A 16,107-nucleotide genomic window follows, 5' to 3' on the forward strand; every position below is an offset into this window, starting at 1 on the left:
CTTCTGGATCCCAAAGCCCTAATCGCTAAGAGTCAAGTGCAGCTCGGGGTCCTGTCTTGGCCTTTTCTTCCTCTCTGCGTCCTCCCCGCCTTCTTCCGAGGATTCCCCCCCTCGCGCAGTGGTTCGACCCACCTGACCGCCCTACTGTCCCGGCCGGCCTGGGTGTCGACGCGCATGCGCGAGCGCCCGGCCGTGAGCGGCGCGGTCTCCGCGACCGTGTCCCGGCTGAGGTGCAGGGTTCCCCGGGCCCGACGCGGGTGGTCGCCGCGGCAGGTCAGGCTACGTGGGGAAGGGCCGCCCACCTAGTTGTCATTCCCTTGGAGCCTCAGCAGCCACTCGCTGCGACTGCGAGACACCGTCCCCCGACCGGGTGACTGTCGGGCTCCGTGCGCTGTGCCGGGCACGGTCCCTTTTCTTAGTGCATTCGGGCCTCGCCTGCCCCGCGAGGTAGGTGTCGCGGCCCGCGGACGTGCGAAGCCTCGCCTGTAGCCCCTAGAGATATGCGACAGAGTGGGGCCTTTGGTGCGGCCGCAGCTCTGGTCTGGCCCCGGCCGCAGGGTCCGCGGATCCTTGTGGACGCCCCCACGCCAGCCTCAGACCCGACCCTGCGGTGTCGCCTCAGCGCGGCTGGAGGCTCGGGCTTGTCGGTGATGGAAGGAAGCTGAGCCGAATCCTGCCCTGGCTGGCGCGCCCGAAGCGCGCTGCTCCACCTGGAAGCTCTTTCAAGCAGGCGTCGCAACCTTAAACGCTTCAGGGCCGGTCGGGTAATTAAAGACTGTGGCAAACTAGGGAGTGCGTACCCCTCAGCTGCCAAGTGGAAATACTAGCCCAGTGTTGTCAGATTTTTCCATTACAAGAAAAGCTAGAAGTTTGAGTTTTTACGAAAAATGTCTTGAATTTTAAATCCCGTGCCAAATAAAATGCATCCACCAGTCGACCCACAGGCTACCATTTTGCAGTCCGTTGTAAAGACAATCACTCGGAAAGAAAATCCTTAATTAGAGAAGACAGCTTTCTCAGAATAGGATCTATGGTTCTCCATCTTTTCCTTTAAAATGAGAGGAGTGGGTTGGATATGTTTGATTCTAAAAATGGAATAAGCTGTCTCCAGTAGTGAGGTGGCCATCGCTGATAAGGTTTAAGCAAAAGTGCGATGACCTCAGTGATCCTTCATCAGTAGGAGATAGAATCAGGGTACCTCGGAGTCCCCATGACTGTGTTCTGTGAGTCGCATCTTTGCTGAGAACCTCTTGTCTCCTAGGCCGTGTGGATATTAATATACGTACACATCAGGTCTCCACATCTGATGGGTAGCTTAAAATGGCCACTTTGGGTCCCACAACTGTGCAAAAACATCTTCCTGTAATGTACAAGACGGGAAGCTGTCAAAAAGACCTATCAGAAGGTTAAGATTAGAAAAAGGACTTCGAAGGCACCATGCCAACATATCAATAGGGTTACAATGAGACATCATGGGTAGTTTTTTCCTTGTTTCTTTATACTTTATTGTGGTAAATATACATAAGATAAAATTTACAATTTTAAGGGTATGGTTCAGTAGCATTAAGGACATTCGCATTGTTGTACAACAATGGCTGCAGTCCATTTCCAGAACTCTTTCCATCTTGCAAAACTGAAACTCTGTACTGAACAGAAACTCTCCCTTCCCTCCTCCACCCAGCCCCTGGCAACCACCTTTCTACTTTCTTTCTCTATGAATTTGACTACTCTAGGAGCCTTATATAAGTGAAATCATAAAAGTGTACTTTTAAAAGTTCATGGAAAGATTTACATTATCTTTTAATTCTATTTTTCCACCAACTTTTTGAAGTAGCCTTGTATAGTATTCTTTCTTGGCTGGCTTATTTCACTTAACAGAGTGTCTTTGAGGTTTATCCACGTTGTAGCATGTGTCAGGATTTCCTTCCTTGTTAAGGCTGAATAATAGTCCATCGTATGTATATACCAAATTTTGTTTAGTCATTTATCTGTCAGTGGACACTTGAGTTGCTTCCACATTTTAGCTGTTGTGAATAATGCTGCTATGAAGATGGATGTACAAATATCTGTTCAAGTCCCTGCTTTCAATCTTTGAGGTATATACCTAAAAGTGGAATTGCTGGATCATATGGTAATTCTATTTTTAATTTTTAGAGGAGCTATGATGCTTTTTTGTAGTTTGCAAATTTTGTACTTTCCCTAATAAACATGTGTTGCTTTGCTAAAAGATGGAGTCAGGGGCGGGGGGGAGCCTTACTTTGTTCCCTGAGGTTAGTTGCCAATGTTGAGCGTAGTTCCCAATGGTCAGAGTGTGAATTAGAGTAGCAAATGTGAATAAATGGCCCACCTATGGTTTTCTCATTCAAGCAGGCCCAGGGAACTTAACTCAGTCAGGAACTAGATTTCTTACCACTGGCTCTATCTTTAGCTCAGAATTTATCTTAAAGGAGCAGAGAGGTGGTAACAAGTGGTTAGGAAAATGAGCATGAGCTTCAGACCTGGATCCAAATTCCATCTCTGGCACTTAATATGCTGTGTGACCTTGGGCAAGTTACTCAAACCTCTCAGAAACTTGGCTTCCCCTCCTGTAATATCCACTTACTTTGCAGGTTTAAATGAGGATTGTGATCTTGCATGTAAAATGCTTATTAGCCCAGTGTGATAATTTTATGTGTCACCTTGACTGGGTCATGGGATGCCCAGATATTGGGTTAAACATTATTTCTTAGTGTGTCTGTGAGAGTTTCTTCAAAAGAGATTAGTATTTGAATCAATAGACTGATAAAAGTACATTGCCCTCCCCAAGTGGATGGACATTATCTAATCTATTGAGGGCTTGAATAGAACAAAAAGATGAAAAAAGGAAAGATTCATCCTTTCTTTGCCTGATTACTTGTGCTGGGACATCGATCTTATTCCCATGGGGCTTCTGATTCTCAGGCCTTCAGACTTGGACTGGAATCTACTTCTGGGTCTCTAGTTTACAAATGGCAGATTATGGGACTTCTCAGCCTCCAAAATTGCTTGAGCCAATACCTTATAATAATCTCTTTCTAGATACAGATTTATCCTGTTGATTCTGTTTCTCTGTAGAACCCTGACTAATACACCCAGTGAATAACACAGAGCACATGCTCAATAAAAGGGTGGCTGTTGTTATTGCTGACACTCAGAGCAGCAGGACACAGAAAGCGTGGGTTTGAGGCATGGTTATTTCTTACCAGTGAAATAGCCTTAATCTACTCAGTTCCCTGCTTTTTTAGGGGAAAGTAATCTTTTTCCCTGTTTCAAAGATGCTAGATAGATTTTAAAGTGTTGTTTTCCTACATTGTAAACAAATATTTACCAAGCATCTACTACGGGATAGAAAGTCCCTAAGAAAATCCTGCTGTTGAAAGGCTCTGAGCTTATTTTAGAGATGCAGGAATTGAGGCTAAAGGAAGAGCAGTCTAGACCAGAACACAGGGCCTGGCTTTTTAGTCCAAGCCCCTTACAGTCCACTAGGCCTCTTCCCGAAGTCCAAAGTGGTAATGTACTAACCTGACTGTCCGTGTGCAGCTATCAACTGATTCTTCCTCAGTCAGCCTGATAATATGGGACTGTAACGTGGCAAAGAATCATCAGCAGTGGTTTCTCTTAATTTTATAATTTTATGTTAGAGATACCTTCAGTGATGGCAGAGAAGGGACAAGGATAGTAATTTGATTTTTTTTTTTCTTTTTTTTTTTGCGGCTAGCTGGTATGGGATTCCAAACCCTTGACCTTGGTAATTTGATTTTTTTTTTTCTTCTTTTTTTGTTTGTCAAGCCCTGCAGTACATCTCAGGGAATCTCTTAATAATTATTATCCAGAAGTTTGAGCTTCTTGCTGGCATTAGTTTTATTACCTAAAAGAACTACAGATTAGAACCCAAGAAATATTTTCTCTGTTTGCTGTGGTTAAATTGATTTTGCTTTCATGAGATTACATAATTAAACTAAGCAATTTGTACTATAGCGATATTTTAAATATCACTTAAATGTATTATATTTTCATACCTCTATTTTCCCCAAACATTTTTGTATGCAAAGTGTTACACTTCTCACTGTGTAACAGAGATGAAGAAAGGATTACTCATAACACCATGAATGCATTGAGAAGCCCGAAGGGTCTGCACCCCAGCAACGCACTCCTCTGTTAGAAGGAGAAAACTGGGTGCAGCAACCATTCAATGTTAGCTTCTGTTTTTTATTGTAAAGACAAGGAAGTTTCACAAGGAAAATCAGTTGATCCAATCATTAGAAAAGGACACAAAGACATGGGCAGTGTTACAAAAGTTTTCTATGGGTAAGTATAGCTTAACAATGGAAACTAGTAACATCAGTAAAATTAACAATGTGACATTCCAAAGTACAATTAGTGAAAAGCTAAGTTGGTCAAACTGGCTCATTATCTAAAGTATAACCTCTCCTTAAGCAAAAGTTACATTCCATGATAAAATCTAAGTACAATTATCTCTAAAGTTTCCCCCAACAGACAGCTTACCCCTAGCAAATGTTTTTTTCACATCTTTCCCTTCAGCAATTCTTAAAATCTCTTAACAGGATTGGTATAACAACCACCTGTTAGCTCTAAAATCATTAAAGTATACAATCCCCTACCTAAGCAGTGATTAGAGTTGATTAGATGGGCTTTTGCCACGGTACCTGTGGGCTGTGGCCCCCTACTAAAGGGCTTTTGCCCCATATATATATTTACCTAAAAACCCTATTCTAAAAATCAAATGAGAATCAACATTATTTAATTAGAATTGATTAAATGGGCTTTTGCCCTCTGTCTGTAGACTGTGTCTCCTAGCCGAGGGCTTTTGCCCCATACACGCATTTACCTAAAAACCCTATTCTAAAATCAAATGAGAATCAAGATTTCTAACCCTCCACACAAAGTATATGAGAGCCAGCATATAGCATGGGGGTTAAGTGTACAGGCTTTGGAGCCAGACTGCCTGGGTATGAATCCTAGCTCTGCCACTTAGCAGTTCTGAGACTTTGAATGAGTATTATACTCTATATGCCTCAGCTTCCACATAAACCTCATAGATTTAATGCATATAAAGCTTTTAGAACAGTGCCTGGCACATAGTAAGTGCTCAATAAATGTGTTAGCTGTCATTATTATCCTTTTAAAGTCACTCACCAACCTTATGGCTTGGTGGGAAAGAGGTTATTCCCATTTAACCCAGGAGAAAGCAAGATCACACCATGAGTAATAAAGCTGGCACCTGGGACTTTAGTCCTGTGCTTGTTCCGTGACACCGCACTTCCTTCCTTCTGTTATCCCCATAGAGAAAGGGGAAGAGAAAAGGGCAAAAAGAAATGAGAAAAAGAGGAGAAATAAATCCATAAGCAAGAAGCTTTCTGTGGGTATTAAGATAAGATCCAAACTCCCTAATGTGATCGACACCAGCACCCCACCCCCACCCCCACCCCCGTCTTGCCGGCCCTACCTCTCACCACTCTGCCCTGTACACTCCAGCTCCTCTGTAATATCCTCTTTGTTCCTTGGGCATACCTAGCTTGGAGCTTCCGCAGTGTGCTAATTCCTACCCAGCCTTAAGTCTACTTCCTCAAGGAAGCCTTTCTTACCTCTGTGTTAGTTAGGATATAAGTTCAACTACTCTAACAGAGATCCAAATGAACAATGGCTAAAATAGGGTAGGACTTTACTTTTCTCTGATGTACAAGTTCTGGCCGGCGGGATGGCTCTGTCAGACAAAGGGATCCCGACGCTCCCTCTGTCTTGTTCCATCATCCCTAGATCGTCCTCTGCAAGTACAAAGTGTTGCCGCTCCATCCACATTGCAGCCAGAAGGGAAGGCAGAAAAGGGAAGGGGAGGGATGGACATTTCCTTCTAAGAGCAGGACCCACAAGTTGTACACATCACTTTGTCTTGCCTCCTGTTGACCCGAACCTAGTAATCTGGCAACCTCCACCTACATATTTTTATTTTAGGCAACTATGTGCCCACTTAACAGTGAGGGGTTCCATTTCTATGAGGGAGAAGGAAAGAGTGGATATATATGGGCAACTGACAATCTGTGTCCCACCTCCCAGTCCAAATAAGACCTGCCAGTCATGTTTCCACAGCATCTTGAATCTTCTTTCAGAAGACTTATTGCAGTGTAACATCGTCTTTACTAATTTGTAAAATACCTGTTTTACCTTCCTGTAAATATCATGAAACAGGGATCATATTACACAGTTACTGTTCTTAAGTATTTGTTGACTTAGGATTAAACTGGACATACCTAAAAAAGTTCAGTTGGGATTCAAAGACACTTATTTGCCACCTGGTCCCAACCATTTCAAACTAGGTTGTGGACAGATGGTTTCACCCTTAATTGCATCATTAAGTCTTGATTGGATTCTTTTTTCTCATGAAATTTAAAGTCCACCTTGTCCATTACACTCTGACCACACTTACTGTTCTCTCCTGGGCATTCCCTGGGCCCCTTTCTGACGCTTGAAATTTCTCCTTACTGCTATTGTCATTCAGATCTCCACTCAAATGTCACCTCCCCAGAGACGCCTCCCTGGAGAGGTAACTAGCTATCAGCACCCCAGTTACTCTGCCACATCAACTTACAGTGCTTATTAGTATCTGAAATCACACACACACACCCCCAATAAATAATGCAGACCTAATTTCCCTGAGGGAGATTCCAGGTGCAGATTAGGCAACACTGCCTGAGAACTGTACAGAAATGCTTTTGTGAGAGATTGGCTGCTGGTATTTGAAAGTGTTACTAAAATGTCCCTTGAAAATGTGGGGGTCTGTATCCCAGAGCTTAGAACCATGGCAGGGATGTAGTAGGGGACTAGTGGAGCTCCGTGGCCACAGGATCGTTGGCTTCTAACAACGTCTTGCCTCAGCTGTTTAATCCTCACACTAGTTGCTTGCTTTGCGTGCCCCAGAGGGACTTAGGCTTTAGCAGAAATGCCAAATTTTACCTGTTATGAGTGACATGCCAGATTCCTGGCGCCCCCAAATTGGAAAGTGTGTTAGAATTCAATCAGAACGGAACCAACAAGTGATAAATTTCGGGAGATTTGCTGCAGGGAATTGGCTTGTGGAGCAGTGGGGGTTAGCAAGGCAAGTCTGAATCCATGGTGCAAGCCAACGCGGCGGTGGGCCGGCATTTTAGAAGGGCAGGCTGGAACTCAGCACAAGCTGACTCTGTGTCCACAGTGGAATTTCTTTTTCCTCAGGGAAGCCTCAGCTCTGTTTTTATGAAGGCCTTTGGACTGATGGATTCAGTCCCACCCAGATAATGTAGGATAATCTCCCACACCTAAAGCCAATTGACAATGGACTTCATCATGTCTCCAAAACACCTTCACAAGCAACATCTAGATTTATGTTTGTAAATAACTGGAAACAATAGCCTAGTTAAGGTGATACATAACCATTGCAAGAGTGTGGTGCTGACAACACCAAAGTCAAGGGTTCAGATCCCCATACAGACCAGACACCAAAAAAAGTGAATATCGCAGCAAGGCAGACACCTAATTTCTGTGTGAGACACATTTTGAGTAACTTGAGAAAATGATAAGACCCACATTGCCATTTCCCCAAGTCCCCAATCTCTCTAGGTAACACCTCAACAGCAGCAGTAATCAGAACTTGATTTCATAATCATTATTTGTTCACCCAGGTTTGGTTGCTTAGATACAAAGCAATTCATTTTAAGCCAAATTTTCCTGAGATGTTCCATGGATATTATAATATTCCAGAAATATATTCAATACTAACTTATAAGTAATGGCTCCCAGAGTTAACACTTCCCTGCTTCAAACAATGTACTCTTATGAACCACTGCATAATACTTATTAACTAACTAACTGATGGGTCTAATGCTATTTATGTTAATCTGCCTCGCAAGCAGATTTATTCTGCAGTTCTTCAGCAGCATTTATTTTGAGGCCTTTTGGATGATTATAATGTGCTTTTTCTCCCTTAATACAAGAGAAATAAATTCTTGTTCATTGTAAAAAAGAAAAAAAAAAAAAACAGAATGGTGAAGGAAATAATCATCCTAACCTACTACTCAGAAATAATTACTATTAATATTCTGGTGTATATTCTTTTATATATATATATATATAATCATAGTATTTATGTAATCCTGAATCCTGCTCTTTTTTTTTACTTAACATCATTTTGTGATTAAATAATTCATATAATTATGTGTTAATATTTTAATACTTTTGTATAACTGTACCATGATTTATTTAACAATGGTGTTATTTGCAGTTGTTTCCAGTTATTTGCAATTATGAAAAATGCCAGAATGAACATTTTTATGTTAATCTTTGTAGACACTTATGAGTATTGCCTCATAAAGAAGTGAAATTACAAGAAGAAAGGGTATGAATGTATGGGCTTTTGATACATTTTGTCAAATTGATTTTCAAGTTGTTTTATTATCTCATGATACTTGACAACATTTATAAAACATCATTTGAGAAGTGAAAGAGTCCATATAGTTATTTCCTAAAGTGTTTATGAGCGTACTTAGTGTATTTATCTTGAAATGGAAATAATTATTTATTTATCACCTCAAAATATAAGATATCTATTTCTCTATTTGTTATTGATACAACCCATAATTTGCACCACTTCTCTTCTAGGAGCTGTAAATGTTTGGTGTAGGACATTTGACTTTCACTAATGGCTTTCGTCTGCCTTTCCAAGTGATATCAACTGCTAACATGCTCTCCCTTGGCCTTATCAGTGTCAGAGGTCTTCAGAAATAACAAGCCCATTAATGCTAAGTCATCATGTGGAAGGGATAGGTCTCTTTAGCAAGCAATTGATTACCTTCTTGTGCTCCATTCACATCCAACATTGCTTAGGAAGAGTCTTTGAGATCTAATTAAGATCTGTTTTCTGTTCTGTCACAGAGCCCTGTAAGGACTGCCAAGCAGTAATGAAAGTTCTTTTGCTGAAGGATGCTAAGGAGGATGACTGTGGCCAGGATCCGTATATCAGGGTAAGTAGTCTGAGACTCCTTGTCCCATAAAGCAAATAGCTTTCTTACAAATGGAGTCAAGGGGGCTGGAGCTGGCGGGGGAGGAGTTTGCTAAAACTCTGAGGAATTGACACAGAGTAAATCATAAATGTGATACCACGACCCTTTCCTTATTATGAAGACAGCCCTGGCCAATCCAGAACTATATTCTTTCATTTGCAGGAATTGGGATTACATGGACTTGAAGCCACTTTGATCCCTGTTTTATCATTTGAGTTTTTGTCTCTTCCCAGTTTCTCTGAGAAGGTAAGACCTGTGGTATCTAACACCATGCTTGGGCCAGCCGGTGGCTCACTCGGTAGAGTGTGGTGCTGGTAAACACCATGCTAGTGTTTGGTTTATGTAGAATCCTTGCCAGTCCAAGCTAGAAGAACTGTTTTACTAACCCCTCATAATTTTACTGCTAAACTTTAAGCAAGGGCAGCACAACCTTGCCTGGCTCAGGAGACTGCTGCTGTTGGGGTTCTCTGGCTGAGTCTGTACCAGCTCCTCCAGAAAGCCACCCAGACTCAAGAGATCAGGGCCCAGGAGCAGGTGATAGTGAGAGCCCTAAACCTGCATTGCTCTCAGCAGTTCTAGACCCTCCCACATTCATCCTCTCTTTTAACCTACCCTTTGGCCCCAACCTCTGCCAAGCAGGCCATCAGGTGTTATTTTCCCATTTTAGAGATTGAGGCCCCAGGTTAGGCAACTCAGCTGAGGCTTCCAGCAAGTAAGAGACAGAGCTGAGACTCAAACCCAGGGCTTCTGCCCACAACTTAAGTTGTGCTTCCATGTATAGGAGTGGCATTGCAAGAGATGCCCAGTAAAGCCTTCTAAGTGTTTCAGATTAAAGATTGAGTGCCCACAGCTTCAGTGAAGTCAGATGTATACAACAGCCCAGTACCTATCTCAGAATAAGTGTTCAGTAGATTGTATCACCATTATTATCCTTGAAAATCAGGGCTTCAGCATGGATATCACCCCTGGAATATTCTAGTTTTATCACAGATGTAAGTCAAGTCTACCCTTCTACCTGCACCCCACTCCAGCCCCAAGCTGAGTCAGGTTGCCCCTTTCTGCTGCAGTTACACATGTCACCCTGTGTTGCAGTTGTCTGCCTCTCCCCTAGACTGTGAGCTTGAGGGAAGTGCTTTGAAGTGAATTCACCTGTATGTGCTAAAAGGCCTAGAGTAGTTCCAGGTGCATAGTAAGCACTCAATAAATCTTGGCTGGATGGGTGGAAGGGTGGAAAGAATTGGTTTACCTATTACTTTTGTGAGCATTGGGAATTTGGGGTCAGAGCTCCTTGTGAGCTTTTTAACGTCACCATTATATAAAATTCCTTTATTGCTTTTTGGTCTGTAGCTGTCTCATCCTGAAGGTTACACGGGACTCATTTTTACTAGCCCCAGAGCAGTGGAAGCGGTGGAGTTGTGTTTGGAGAAAAACAACAAAACCGAAGGTGAGAGTGGGTCTGCTGTGAGTTCCACTGGACTTTTATTTACTCCTTCTTTTGTTGGGATACTGGATTCTAAAAATAGCTGCACTTCTGACAGATGTGGATGCCTAGCAGTGCCAGCTCACAGATACTTCCTGGGGAAATGAGACAGAGTTGCTTCATAAACTCCCAGGCAGATGTGGCTGAGGGGGACTCTCTCTACTGTCTTTTAAATGGCCATCTGCTGGGCGTTCTTATCTCCTCTCAGAATATTTCGGGCACCAGTCTCTTCAGGGGAAAATAGAATAAATAGCTCTTTCCTCAAAGGGATTCCAACAATATAGGAGAAATTGGTCAGTACCGTGCCAGGCACATAGTGACTCTGTCATCTCTTCAACCCTGCTTCTCTCCACCTTCCCTCTCCATCATAGCAGGATGAAAATGGCACTGCATGTTGACAGAGCCCCAGGCTTTGACTGAACAACTACCTTCTTAATGAATTTAACTGAATAGCTCCCTAGCAAACATTTATGGAGTGCCTATTATATATCAGGCTCTGTGTTAAATACTCCATTTTGTTATCTCATTTAATCCTAGACAACCAAGAGGCACTGAGGCTTGGGAAGAGTAAACAGTTGTCCAGGGTCAGAGAACTAGTCAGTGCAGAGCCAGCCTTCACACCCAGGCCGATGGCTCTACAGTTGTGCTAATGAGCAGGGAGAGTGGTTACCGCAGAGACTTTGGAGTGAGGAAGGCCTGTGTTCATGCAGCCATTCTGACCTTGGAGAGTTCCTTCACCTCTCTGACCCTGTTTCCTTGTCTTTGAAGTAGGCACAATAGTACCTGAATCATGGGATTATTACTTCTACTACCGGCAGCTAGAACTTATTGAGTGCCTGCTCTGTGCCAGAGACTCTGTCCTAAATGCCTTATCCTTTGAGGTAGGTACAGTTAGTAGTTCCACTTGGCAGGTGAGGAAACTGAAGAACAAAGGGTGTGAAACTCTCCAAGACCACACATGATTCAAGCTGTAGAGTCTCTGTCCCAAAGTGAAGCCTGGAGCGTAGTGGGAGTTCAGGGACAGGGATAGTAGGTTATTATTATCTGTCTTCACATTTAACTGGCCTCTTACTATAACCTGAAAAAAATCACCTTCTTGGTGATTTCATATACGCATTTGCCTGCTGTTGGAGAGAAGGCTTGGTGCTTTTATTAGGGATGAGGACCCTAAGAAACTCAGAACCGAAATACTGTTTTTTTTTTCACATTTAACTGGCCTCTTACTATAACCTGAAAAAAATCACCTTCTTGGTGATTTCATATACACATTTGCCTGCTGTTGGAGAGAAGGCTTGGTGCTTTTATTAGGGATGAGGACCCTAAGAAACTCAGAACCGAAATACTGTTTTTTTTTTGGGGGGGGTTCGGTGACTGGCCAGTACAGGGACAGAACCAAGGTACTATTGTTTCCAAAGGAGAGAAAGAAACTTGAGGCAGAGAAGCATGTGTACTGTCTCCTAGTGGTGCTTCAGGATGCTTTGTCCTCCAGTTGTATTTTTCTTTTTGTATGTGCTTTGATGATGAAGATAATGAAAAAGAGAAAAAAACCCAGAATGCACACTATAACTTTTTATAGTGCTTTACAGGTTGAAAAGCATTTTCTCATATATTTAGGAAGAACTATTGTTTCCTTGTCTTTTAACAATGTACTGAATGCCCAGTGGCCTTACGATATATTTACCTAATCCATTTTCTCTTTGTATTTCTTTTGATTTTTTTGGTTGTAAAATGGTAGTGTTCTTTTTTAAATTATGTTTGTTATTGAACCTAAAATTTATTTCTACTTTGATCTAATGGATAAATGAGCCCTCTCATCTGAGATTACAGTTTGTTGCTGCTTTCAGATTTATGTCCCAAATAAAACTAATTATATTGCTTTATTAGATATTTAAGTTGCTTTTTTTAATGACCAGTGACTTTTTCTTCAAATATCTGGATTTTTTTAGTTTTAATGTTACCATGCAAAGTGATTTCTTCAAGTTATGTTCATTTTCTAGTACACATTAAAAACATGTTAGCTCAATTGATTAGAGCGTGATGCTGATAACACCAAGGTCTAGGGTTCCATCCCTGTACTGGGCAGCCGCCAGAAAAAAAAAAAAATTAAAAATGCTTTTAGTGCCAACTGTGGAAATGAGTTAATATTTCAAGCCAGGCATACTGAAACATTTGCCAAAGTGATCTTTTAAAATTTGCCTGCAAAATAAAAACAATATGAAAATGGAACTGTAGTTTGAGATGCTGTTCTTTACATTTGGTTATTAATAGCTGGCCTTGCTCACACATCTCTTGGAATAAGTAAGCAACCTTGGGCAACAGTCCAAATGGCCACTTTGGTATTTGCAACTCACATATAATTTCATGTTTTACAGTCTGGGAGAAGTCTCTGAGAGAAAAATGGAATGCTAAGTCAGTGTATGTGGTTGGAAATGCTACTGCTTCTCTAGGTAAGGAATTAAGGTAAAAATAAAACACCAAAAAATGGCTTAGCCTTTTTAAAAAAAAAAAAAAAAACTTTAATTCAGCTTAAAAATATTATCTTTTGCTCACTAAATTTGCAAAAAGTAATTAACTAGTTAAATGTATACTACTACTGATAAGGGTGCAATGAAACAAATATATTCAAACATTGCTAAATGGCATTAAAAATTGCTTCACACCTTTTGAGAAATATTTAATCAGTATGTATTCAATATTAAATGTTTGTACCTCTTGGCCCACTAATTCCATTGTGAATGTATTTAATGCCCCTGAGTTACACACTTAAGAAATGGTTAAAATGGTAAATTTTGTTTTTTGCATACCTATATACATACACGCACATAGCCGTATATATACTTACATACATATACATACGTATGTATATACATATATACGTTTATACATGTATATGTATATACATATATACGTTTATACATGTATATGTTTATACATATATACACTTTTACACATGTGTGTGTATATATGTACATATATACATATACACACATAGTATATATTTTTACTACAAAATATATATATATATAGGATATATTTTTACGACAATAAAAAAAGCCTAAATCTTCAGGTAGTGGTATCATAGTTGGTTTTTTTCAGTTTTCTTAATATTTTCTACATTTTTCCAAATAGTCTTGAATTTATATATTATTTTTAAAGCATAAATTGTGAAGAGTCATTAAAAATTAACATTAAAATATTTTAAATACTTAATGCTTAGCAATTATGAATGAATTAGCTTGTGACTTTGTTTCAAAATGGTGCAGTTTGTCTAAATGAATTTAAAAATATTGGGGGAAGGTGCAGTGTGAGTGAAAATAGTTCAAGAATTCGGGCTGGCCTGTGGCTCACTTGGGAGAGTGTGGTGCTGATAACACCAAGGCCACAGGTTCGGATCCCTATATAGGGATGGCCGGTTGGCTCACTTGGGAGAGCGTGGTGCTGACAACACCAAGTCAAGGGTTAAGATCCCCTTACCAGTCATCTTTTTAAAAAAAGTTCAAGAATTAAAAGCATTGTACTGGTCAGCCACCAAAAACAAAACAAAAAGAATTGAAAGCACGTTTTCCAGAGAACAAAATGAGGTTGGGGAAGAAACCAGTTGGGAGTTGCTAGGCTAATTAAAAGATGATGCCTGGCTCTTCTGCCCAGCATAACTCTTACTGCAAGCTCAGTGGATCAGCCAGGGAGAAGCAATCAGTGGCTTGGTTGCCAGGAGGACCACCTACACTCCCACATGTCATCACCCTCAAAATAAGTTGTGAATTTGCTTGTACTTTCTTTTACTATTTATTTTTTTCTAAATGAGACGAGGAAAGAAAATAATACAGGCAATTTCTGACTTGCATACAAAAAACAGCTATCAAATATGCAAAATATTCGTATATTTTCCCCTTTTGATTCTTTTACTACTAATTCAAACTTCTGCACATTAGCTGATAAACATTTGGAGCTATCACACAACCTTCAGTTGAGTTTAGCGGGATCAATATATGCATTTTAGAAAAAAGACAATGGTGGTACAGTGATAAAAATATATGTCTCAAGACTTCAAGCAACTGAGGCACGAATCCTAGGGGTTACTGGGGGCCACTTTACGTCACCTGGGAGCCCTGAGTCAAGCTGCAGCAGAGGAGCTGCTGTGGCTTCGCAGAGTCTGTGGTCTGGGTCAGGAGAGCAGGACATTTGAAGCAAAGGGAAGAAAAGGTAGACATTTTTCTCAAAATAGAAATGAAGACAGAGTCCGGTGAACAGCAACAGGTCTCAGTGTGGAAGTCCAGTGAGAGAAGATGTCTGTGTTTCTTCATAAATGTTGCAACTTGACTTACAATCTGATTATTAATAGATGGAGAAAAGTATATGCTCTGTAACTTTGCACTTGGTCTGCATAAAATCTCTTGAGAAGCTTATTTTGGCTGTATAATTCATGCATAGTTTAATAAGATTTCAGTTTGTCTTGAAGAAGCAGAGTTGGTTGACTCGTGGGCTGATACCCTACAACTCAGCCAGCCCAGGGGGAAAGCCTTCCATTCAACTGCCAAAAGTGAAATGCCCTACCTCCCCCATCTGATTACAGCATTGATACCTGGGAGACATTGAGAGGTCACTGGTGCTTGGCCTTCTAAACCCAGACTAATTACCCCACAAAGGATAGTTTTGCGATGAATAACTCAGAGCACAGAAAGATGCTTTTTAAGACAACTTCATCATGAGCTGTATAATTGTACTGTTTGAACAAATTATTATCTACTGTTACTATAATTAATAGCAGCTATCATTTTTGAGTAGCTGTTATACAGCAGGCACTATGCTATGCACTTTATGTATATGATTTCTCATTTTCATAAGGAAGGCTTTAGTAAGCACATTTTCCTGATTTCAAATAAAATAAAAACTGAGCCTAAGAGAAAGGATGTGATTTGCCAGGTTCACATGCTTAAAAAGTGGTACAGTCATTGTTTAAATCCATTACTGCATTTTTCCAAAGCCACCATGCCCCACTGCATAAGCACACAGATATTTTATCATTTTTAAAGCCATGAATTTTTTTCACTGGAAAGACTTTATGGAAATTATCTTATCCATAACTTTGTTAATGTCTTCAAATATGGTTTCCTGATTATTACTGATTTGCTTTTGCACTAAAGATTTTATTTTACTCTCAGATTTACCAAGTGTTATCTTTTCAATATAGACATCAGCCAGCAGAGAATTTCACCCCACTGTTTACACAAGCCCAGAAAACTGGATCCACTGTGTCAGTCAATGTCTTAAACTCTCAAATGTGAAAAATACTCTGTGACAGGTTTGTCTGTGATTGGCTTGGTTTATTTAACACAGTTGTGGATAATTTCACACTTCGCTGTCAGTCATTACTTGGAGAAGGCCCTTAAGATGGGCTTGCTTGAGCCCAAGTGTTGGTTGAAATGCTTGTCCTTACTGACTGGGACCAGAGCCAGCCTTGCCACATGCAGGCGCTGAGACCTTAAACCAAACATGCATTTCCTAAACACTTCTTGAGAGCCTTCTGTGGGCTGCAGGGTGGAGCATACAGCTCCA

At 40.9% G+C, this 16,107-nt stretch overlaps 1 protein-coding gene across 6 annotated transcripts in view; it reads left to right on the forward strand.

Moving 5' to 3' along the window:
• Positions 1-202: 202 nt before the first annotated feature.
• Positions 203-16,107, forward strand: part of UROS (uroporphyrinogen III synthase) — a 33,480-nt gene continuing 17,575 nt past the window's right edge. For 2 of the 6 annotated variants that reach the window (XM_008580965.1, XM_008580962.1), the window contains exons 1-6: positions 433-447; positions 8,944-9,032; positions 9,234-9,317; positions 10,419-10,515; positions 12,924-12,998; positions 15,743-15,805. In XM_008580965.1, the coding sequence (XP_008579187.1) occupies positions 8,970-9,032; positions 9,234-9,317; positions 10,419-10,515; positions 12,924-12,998; positions 15,743-15,805 (382 nt within the window). In that variant the 5' untranslated portion in view covers positions 433-447; positions 8,944-8,969. Of the gene's footprint in view, positions 274-432; positions 448-647; positions 765-8,943; positions 9,033-9,233; positions 9,318-10,418; positions 10,516-12,923; positions 12,999-15,742; positions 15,806-16,107 lie in introns of those variants that run through there. The other 4 variants (XM_008580967.1, XM_008580966.1, XM_008580964.1 and 1 more) reach the window with 3 other exon arrangements.

This window comes from Galeopterus variegatus, unplaced genomic scaffold (assembly GCF_000696425.1).
Source record: "Galeopterus variegatus unplaced genomic scaffold, G_variegatus-3.0.2 Scaffold2225, whole genome shotgun sequence".
In the NCBI taxonomy this organism is placed as follows: Eukaryota; Metazoa; Chordata; class Mammalia; order Dermoptera; family Cynocephalidae; genus Galeopterus; species Galeopterus variegatus.